This window comes from Lolium perenne, chromosome 4 (genome assembly GCF_019359855.2).
Source record: "Lolium perenne isolate Kyuss_39 chromosome 4, Kyuss_2.0, whole genome shotgun sequence".
Lineage (NCBI taxonomy): Eukaryota > Viridiplantae > Streptophyta > Magnoliopsida > Poales > Poaceae > Lolium > Lolium perenne.
The window spans coordinates 154,676,537-154,686,159 of record NC_067247.2 but is presented as its reverse complement, the minus strand read 5'-3'; the positions used below and the strand labels follow the sequence as shown (position 1 = coordinate 154,686,159).

The window sequence follows — 9,623 nt, the reverse complement described above, 5'->3', positions numbered from 1 at the left end:
CAAAGTGCAACTGCCCGGCTGTAAATATTAACGCGGCTAAATTGTCTACGACCACACCATTAATTCGAAACCACGCCGGCCCGAACTAAATGTGTGCAAACGAGTTAAAAAGACAAATTCTATACGGTACGGTCGGAGGTACCGTCACCGATACAAAGTGTCAAAACGTGTAAAAAAAGACAATTTGCACACGGCATGGCACCATGCGCCAGTCACCGTCAGAACTTTCTGAAAGCTCAAGTCAAACTGATAGTCAAAAAAATGAGAGCACAATTATAACAGCGCGATTGCTAAATGCTACGGCTAATTGCACCACCATTTAGCAACGTCTACCATTTAGCAACCACCATGGCCTTCCGTAGGGCATAATTTTTATTAAAGCGTACCGTGCCGACGAAAATGTGTGAAAACAAGTAAAAAATGACACATTGCATACGGACCGTGCCGACGGAAATGTGTGAAAACAAGTAAAAAATGACACATTGCATACGGACCGTGCCGACGAAAATGTGTGAAAACAAGTAAAAAATGACACATTGCATACGGTATGGCGCTAGCAACCGTTACCGGCTACCGTCACCGGTGCAATTTCTCAAAAGGACTAAAAAGGCTAAAATTTCACAAGACGGATGGTCACCACCGTTGCCGACACAATGTGTGGAATGATGTTTAAAAAAGGTGTGGGAAAGTTGTGGCAACATTTTTTCCTGCATGCAATCACGGAGCTCAAACGGCCGTTCAGTGAAAGTGCTCCTGGGTATTTGATCTGGACATGAGTAGAATCAGAACTCCTTCTATCCAACGGCTGGTACCCTATGCATAGCTACCACCCTTGGTAGAAAATCCGCGTCGATATATATATATATATATTGTCCTAACTATCTTGTTGTGTACGCTATTATGCAGAATGAAGAAGCGGGAAATGCGAATAAGGAACATCCATGATGTTGGGTTCATTGACCCACACATCGTTAATTCATATGTGTTAGAACACCACCCCGCCGACGTGGAGGAAGACATGTGGCGGTTTCTTAGAAAACAGGAACTCAAAAGTGATATTCTATTTCCTTACCATTTTGGGTGAGTGTTTCTGTCTTGAGCACATTCTCTTTTGTTTACTCCATGCATGGTATGTGGCTAATCGATGAGTTATGCATGACTGTGCATGTATCGTGTCCGCAGGTTCCACTGGATTTTGCTAGTAATTCAATTTCACACCTCCACAGTTCTCATCCACGACTCTCTGAATATGGATCCGGCGCTATGGGCCGACATGAGAAAAATGATGCAAAAGTAATTATTTTCATTCATTTGCGCTCTATATCGATCGGCCTATTTCGTTCATTTCCTAATATCAAGTAACTAATTAATAACTCTCTTGTTCATTTAATTTTCTTTGCCTCGTAGGATTTGGAGACGGTTCGTAGATGAAAAGGTCGGTGAATTCAAAAAAGAGCTACAATTTAAAAGGGCAGTGCCTGGGACTGGGGATATTCAGCCACCGGGGACCAATCTATGTGGATACTATGTTTGTGAGAGGATCCGGAGATACACCAATGAGCGGGACCAGCCGTCTGAGAACAACATCAAGAGGAATAACCTCCGGAAGACGCTTAGTCCAGAAGCTCGCTTCCGACCACTTCAAGAGGAACTAGCTGGATGGTTCGCGAGGGAAGTCATCGATCCTAGAGGAGAACACTATGTAGAGGACGTAGAACTTCATATGCACTAAATTATGGATGGAAACTTGTTCAAAATTGTATATGGTCATCCGATATTGAATATATATTGTATATTCCTCTTGAATTCTTTTTGGTTCTAATTTCAAATTTGTTTGAAATTGTACATTCATATGCATGTATGTAGTACCGTAGAATATGTGAAACTCCTTCAAAATTAAAACCCAAAAGAAATAAAACAATACAAATTAAAAAGAAACCTGGTTTGGGGGGGGCTAAAACCCTAAACCTGCGGCGGCCTTTAGTCGCGGTTGGCCAGGAGAACCGCGACTAAAGGTCCTCCGCCCCGACGGACCGCTAGCGGCCACGTGGACGTGCCTTTAGTCGCGGTTCGTAAGGAACCGCGACTAAAGGGGGGGCCTTTAGTCGCGCTTAATTGGTCGCGGTTGCGCAACCGCGACTAATGGAAGTTGCGAACCGCGACCAATGGCCGTTTTTCTACCAGTGAGAACACCGTAGAGCGTTGTAGCACGTTGATGTCATTGTTAGTTCCTGCCATGCCGAAGAAAGTGTGTCAAATCCAGAGGTCATAATCAACCATTGCCTCAATTATGACATTTCACTCTCCGGTGTGTCCCTTGTACAACCCTTGCCAAACAAATGGGCGATTCTTCCAACCCGGTGCATGCAGTCGATACTCCCGAGCATCCAGGAAAACCTCTTGTTGCATATTTTGTGCCAAGATTCGAGCTGTATATTCTTCATTTCGTGCCCTCAGATAGTTTGGCCAAAACACTGCAACCACTGCCCTGCAAAACATGGTGACAGTCTCGAAGCATGTCGACTTGGCCATGCGCAGATAGTCATTGGCTACATCTATGGGAGCTTCATATGCAAGATAGCAGATAGCAGCCGTGCACTTATGAATTGATGAGAACCCCATAAGCCGGTGCAGTCTTTTTTGCACATGAAGTATGTGTCAATACTCCGTGATGCCGAAGATAATCTTCATGAACAGGTTCTTGTTCATCCTAAATCGTGGCCGTAAATCCTTTGACTTATGTGTCGTGTTGTCGGCAAAGTAGTCGGAGTCAAGTAGCAATGAGCCGTCTTGCCGATGCCGGTCCTTGTTGGGCGCCTTCCCAACCCTCAAACCACCACGCGTAGGTGCGCTGATGGAGAGGAGGTGTCGACAAAGACGAAGAAGGTTCGCCAACATCATCAGCTATTGTTGCCGCTCTGCGGTGGCATTGGCTTCTACATGCATGAACAACACCACCATCATCTTATCGTCGTTGTGCATCGCGGCAATCCGCCGAACACCTTGTGAGATTATTCCAGCTATAAGTTAGGTTGCAACTAAATTTTTTCCGGTTGAAAGTGAGGTTGCAATGACATTATCCCATTTACAAATTAGATTACACCTAACTTTTGCTCACTTGCAACTAAAATTTTCCAAGACACGTTACAAATGAGAATTTTCAGTTATAAATAGGTTACAAATACGTAATACTCCCTCCAAATCATATTACTGATGCTAAAATGGATTACCTACAACTAAAATACGTCTAGATACGAAAATTTAATTTGGCTCCTGGGTGCATATGCTCCCTCTATCCAAAGAATATATTTCAAAGTGTCAGAAAAATTTGATAAAAAAGTCTACATGTACATCTTCATAGTATATGTGCATTCGTTAAGTTTCGCGGAAACCTGATAATTTTGGTGGTCTATGTAAAAAGGGAAAATTATCTTGTGAAAAGGCTTAGTTTTAGCACAGTTTTTTTTACACACGTCACATGATAAGTTGAATTTTCATGAAATGAGTTTGTGAGCGCGTAGCACGTGAAGATGTGCGTATGAATTTTTTGTTTCAAATTTTTTGACGTTTCAAAATATGTCTACGATGCATTTGAAATAAAGGGTTCATATGCACCCATGTGCCAAAACACCCGTCTATATTAGCGTCAATTAATATGAATTGGGAGGAGTGTTTTTTAAAATACAAGTTCGAGTTTTATAATTATCCTTTGCTTCTGTCACTTCCCAGTATCTTTCGGCTGCCTTGTAAGAAATAGTGTGAAGAAAAAAAATTCGTTTAGAAATGCTATGTGGTGGTAGGCACAACACATGGAAAAAAAAGGCCCATGAATCAATGGGCACAACTGACGAATAATATAGGAAAGGAAAAAAAGGCCACCTTCATTGAAAAAAGGAAACAACACGTGCGAGGTCACCAGCGATAGAAAAAAACATGTACCAGGTTGACAGCCAATCAATCGAGGAGAAATAAGAATACCCACCTAAATTTAATAGGCTATTCGACTGAGCACAAACTTCATTTTCAGTCACCCTAGAGATCTGTATTGAATGAATTGGTTTAGGGAAAATATTTCTTATGATGTGAAGAAAACACTTTTGATGAATTTAAGAGAACTGAAAGGTTCAAAATCAAAACCCAAGGATGATGCAGCCATGCACCTAGAAGTAAAAAATACTCAGAAAAAAAAATACGATGCACTTGCAAAACTTCGCATTGCGTTTATTCCAAATTAGCAACAAGTTATTGGATTCCCTTTTTTAAACTTAGTTATTGTGTTCCCCTTTATAGAAGCAATTGATTCATTTTGTTCAAAATAATCCAGAAACAATTTTGTTCAGTAATCCTCATCAACATATAGACAAGGTGACAAGAACATTTAACATGATCTGATTTTCTTTGAACCACCAACAGTTGACAGTAAACACAAGTAGCCAAAGTAGTGCTACGAATGTATAATCCCCAGCGACCAACAATGTTCAACAACCTGAAACGACAGGAATACGCATAAGCACTGCAGTTCATCCCATTACCATCTCCAGCATCTAAGGTTTTTGGTTACAATGAAGACAGTACGCCATTTCCCTCTCCAGCTACTACTACGAAAATTCATTTCTCTCTCCCACCCTCTTAGATTTAGTCCACCTGATCAGGCATGCAAAAACTTCCCAAGGAAATGGCATGGCATGGCATTTTTCCTCCCCCATATCGAGTTAGCTGCTGCTTGGATTCAAGATGTCGCCGAGATTCAGTTGCAAGCTGTTCCGCATGGTTCGCCTCCCTGCCGCGCCGGCGTTGCCCTTTCTCATCATCGCTGCGAACTCACTGTAATCGATTTGCCCATCCTGAAAACAGCACAGAAATTAATTGGCAACATACAAGCCAGGAACCGAAAAAAACAAAGGCATAGAATTGGACAGAGTTAGAAGACTTACATTGTTCTGATCGACATCCTTGATCATATCCTCAAGGTGAACATCGTCAAGACCGAATTGACTGCATGCCTGTGATAGCTCATCAATGGTTATGAATCCACTTCCATCCTTGTCGAAAAACTCGAAGGCTGACACCAAGTTCTCCTCCCTCTCCAGTTTGTTCATATGCAATGTAGCTGCGATGAATTCACCATAATCGATAGTTCCACTATTGTCGATATCCGCCTTAAGAAAATACACAGATAACATTCTAAATCATAAAATCCACAGATGAAGGAATCGTTTACTCAGCTAGAAAAAAAAAGCACTTACTGCATCCATTAAAGCCTGGATTTCATGTTCGGTTAACTCTGAGCCCACCCTTTTCAAGCCATCTTTCAGCTCATCAAATGTTATGGTTCCACTATTGTCGGCATCAATCATTTTGAACAGCTCCTTTAGGCCTCCAATCTCTTCCTCAGACAGGCTTTCAGCAATAACCTGCAAGTAAATAATAAGATGCCTATAGTATGTGAAAAAAGAAGCTCAAGGTGACCACTGCAAGTTGCATATTCTATATCAAGTATTTGAGAAATTATGCAATCTTTACAATGTATCAACGACCCATAAACCCACAAAGACTCCATATGTGTAGTTAATTCACAAGCAAATGAAATCGATCAACTCCTACAGTATTAATAATGATCTAATGTGATATATGGATCTGAACAAACTCATTCTAGAAAGCTAGAAAACCATCTGGACCAAACAAAGTTGGTCAAGACTCAAGCAAAATAGAGGAAAGAAAGCAGGCACATCATGCCCTTCACTAAATGTATACAGTTAGTGGTTGCAGAGCAATACCAAGTGGTAACCAGAAATGCTTGATCTTCGCTATTAGAGTTTAAAGCAGGATTTCAGTACAAACAATAGGAAGAGGCACATCAGTTGGCTCTGGCACATGAAGCAAATGAGGTAACAGTAGTGTTAACAATACTGAAACGAAGCATTAACTATTGAGCTGTTAACATGACAATGAAGTACCCCCTCTGTCCCAATATGTAAGGTGCACACGATTAGTCTTTGATGCTACTTCGACCACTAATATATACCAAAATATATGGAATCGACTTATGTAATTCATACCATTTGTATTTGTCTTGTGAAATACTTCGATTTCATGTGTAAAATTTGCAGACATAGTACAAGTGAAAATAATAGTCAAAGTTGTGCATCGTTGACCAGAAAACATTAACCACGCCTTACATTTACATGAATACAACCTACATGTGCAAATCAGCTATAGTACATATAAAAAGGGGCAACCAGATCTTCATACCCTCAATGCCATCTTCTTGAGCTTGTTCATTGCAGAAAAATGCTTCAGTCTTGACAAAACAGCAGAATCAATAGGCTTATCAGGCGCCACAGCATCATCAACAATCCATGGGTGACCTGACAGATGTCAGAGACAATACCATTATGAGAAGCTAAAATTTCAAAATACGACTTGAGTAAGTGATAATAAGGAGGACTTACATAGAACCTCATGAGCACTGAGTCGCTTTGTAGGATCCCGACAAAGCATATTACGGACCAGATCTTTAGCGCTGTCAGAGATACTAGGCCAGGGTTCAGATTCAAAATCAAGTTTGCCTCGAAGGATCTGCCTGAAGATCCCTGCTTCAGTTTCTGGAAGAAAACAAACATGACAATGGAGACATGAGAATATGGATGCCTACTAATTTGATGGTCTAATAGAAAATAGTAGTTTACCTGCCCAGAATGGGGGAACACCACATAGCAAAATGTACAGAATCACCCCAGCACTCCAGACATCAGCTTCTGGACCATAGCATTTCTGAAGCACCTCTGGCGCAACATAGTAGGGGCTCCCAACAACATCAGAGAATTTATCACCTGAGGAAATGGAAACAAACATTTCATAATCTGACTGATAGAAGTATTTGACCAAAATATAAGTCTCCAATATACAAAACAGTATTCAACTACCAGATGAGAATACCAAATCAATACTGCACACCAGAAGAATAACAATCAGATTGGTAGTTCCAACAATGCATTTTACAATATCTTTCTACAAAATATGAAACACACAACGAAGTTCCAACAAGATAAACCACACAATGACACAAGAACCAACATGTCATCATTCACTAATATTAGGAACTATTTCCACCATGGAGAAATTGATCCTCCCCAAAAAGGTCTGCAATCATGACATCTAGATTGACTCCAAGAAGCATTACATGAATCAGGGTTTTGGGCATAAAAATTCCACGACACTCCTTTGGTCAACAACTACAATAACAGACTGATTGTCACTTTCCCTTGGAAATCCAACAAGGTGCTAATACTATCTATTGCCAGTTTAATCAACTTGATCATGAATGTTAAAAACAAATCTCCAACTGGTCAAGAAAGTAGTACTACACATGAAAGACCATCTTTACATCAAGAACTGCGCAACTGAGCAATGTGAAGCAAAGAAACATAGTAGTACATACCAGGCTTGTAGAACATGGATAGCCCGAAATCAGTGGTCTTGAGTGGCGCGTCCTCAGCTGTGCTGGCAAACAGGAAGTTCTCGGGCTTGAGGTCCCGGTGCATGACGCCGAGCGAGTGGCATCCCTCGACGACCCCAACGATGGTCCTGATGAGCTGCGCGGCAGCACGCTCGGTATAGTGCCCCTTGGCCACGATGCGGTCGAAGAGCTCGCCGCCTGCGCAGAGCTCCATGACAATGTGCACGAAGAGGGCGTCCTCGTAGGCTGCGCGGATGCGGACGACGTTGGGGTGCTCGGAGAGGTGGTGCATGATCTGGATCTCGCGCCAGGCGTCCTCGTAGTCCTCGCGGCACAGCAGCTTGCGCTTGGGGATGGACTTGCAGGCGAACTCGGCGCCGTCCTCCTTGGCCACGCACAGGTAGGTGGTCCCGAACTGGCCCTGCCCCAGCTTCTTCCCGATGCGGTAGTGGTCGCGCACGTTGGCCGTCTTGTGCGGCAGCACCGAGACCGGGCGCCCCGACGGCGCCGGCGCGGCGGTCACCGGCGGCGGGCGCGCATTCGCGCCGCCCCCGGCGCTGCCGGTCCCGTCCGGCTGCATTGGCGAGTCCCCGGATCAAGAACCGCACGGACGCCGCGACGCCCTGGATCAAGAAACGAAGAGGGGTCAAGAAATCGTGGGGCAGGATGCGATCAAGAAAGAACCGGTCAAAAAAGGAAAGCTCGCTCACCTCCGATGGGGATTCCTGCGGATTGCGACGGAAGAACTGGGAAAAAGCTCGGGATCTTGGAGTGGAACTGCGGACTTTCCAATCCTGTCGATGAGATTAAGAGGCAAGAAAAGAAGCTTTATGTGAGGTTTATGACCAAAGCCTGAAGCAAGAAATAAAAGGGAAAAGAAAGAAGAGAACTCGCTCTCACTTTCTTCCTCAGGTGTCACGAGGGGAAGATGCAATCTCGCCCAAGAATGAAAAGAGGAAGAACAGAAGTAGAGAAGAAGAGATTGCCCCAAACAAACCTGTCTATCTTCTTGCGTGGAGCTACTGGCCTGCTTCACAAGTTGGAGGAGTCAGGCCGCACAAAAGGACAGGATCTTGGTGGCTAATCCATTTTTTTATAGGAGTTTTCTCGGGGTGGATGTGATGATGACGAGGAGGACGACGAGCACGATGGTAAGAGCTGCTACTTTTTCTTTGATTTTTTCGGGCTTGGAAATGGTAAAAGGGTTGGTGAAGAAGGGGGTGGCTGATTGGGAGAAGGAGAATGGCAGGATTGTTAGGTCTGGTCGTACCTCAAGGTTTTCTCAGGAAGGAGGGAGGAAGGGAGGAAGAACCCCTCTTCCATTATTATTTTTATTTATTTGTAGGTTTTATTGCTTAACGTTTATTAGGGATGTAGCCCGAGGAGTGTGGATTTTTTAAGGACGGCCTACACATAGCTCGTTTCAAAAAAAAAATGACATTCTAGAGTTTCCAAAAAAATTCTGAAAGAAAAACTGGATGTAGGCAATGTTAAGATCTATCACTCTGTAAAATTTAAACCTGAGATACCATATATTCTAGGCAGCACAAAAATAACAAAGATTGGCAGATTTTGAGATTGTGAGAGCTTGTTGAAAGGACACGGATGCCACCTAAAGGGGGTGAATAGGCGATTTCAAACTTTTTATGATTATGCCTTAACAAATGCGGAATAAAATTAGCGTTTAATTTATCAGCCACAAAACCTATATAACTAAAATTCAACTATATGCACCAACAACTTATGCTAAGCAAGACAAACAACTATGTGATAACAAGATATAAAGCACGGAGGTTATCACAAAGTAAAGTGCATAAGTAAAGATCTCGGGTATAGGAACAACCGAGATGACACGGAGACGACGATGTATCCCAAAGTTCACAATTTTGCGAGTGCTACTCTCCGTTGGAGTGGTATGGAGGAAAAAGCACTCCAAACGACACGAGGGCATCACCGTATTCTCCTCGAGTCTCGCCATCAAAAGGAAAATCTCTGGTCCACTATGTAACCTCGAGAGTGGTCACCGAACCCGCACAAAACTTGGGGCTATCTCCACAATTTAATTGGAGGCAGCCGCGTGATACGCGTACAGCACGCGTCCGTTGGGAACCCCAAGAAGAAGGTGTGATGCGTATAACGGCAAGTTTTCCCTCAGTAAGAAACC

The 9,623-nt window shown here is 43.1% G+C and overlaps 1 protein-coding gene across 1 annotated transcript; it reads right to left on the bottom strand.

Moving 5' to 3' along the window:
• Positions 1-4,371: 4,371 nt before the first annotated feature.
• Positions 4,372-8,750, bottom strand: LOC127294215 (calcium-dependent protein kinase 24). Its single transcript, XM_051323974.1, has 9 exons — positions 8,457-8,750; positions 8,170-8,253; positions 7,442-8,082; positions 6,690-6,833; positions 6,453-6,605; positions 6,253-6,368; positions 5,247-5,414; positions 4,935-5,159; positions 4,372-4,844 (listed from the first exon to the last, which is right to left on the bottom strand). Exons 3-9 carry the CDS (start codon positions 8,037-8,039, stop codon positions 4,713-4,715), a joined length of 1,536 nt encoding a protein of 511 aa, XP_051179934.1. The 5' UTR covers positions 8,040-8,082; positions 8,170-8,253; positions 8,457-8,750; the 3' UTR covers positions 4,372-4,712.
• Positions 8,751-9,623: the final 873 nt, after the last annotated feature.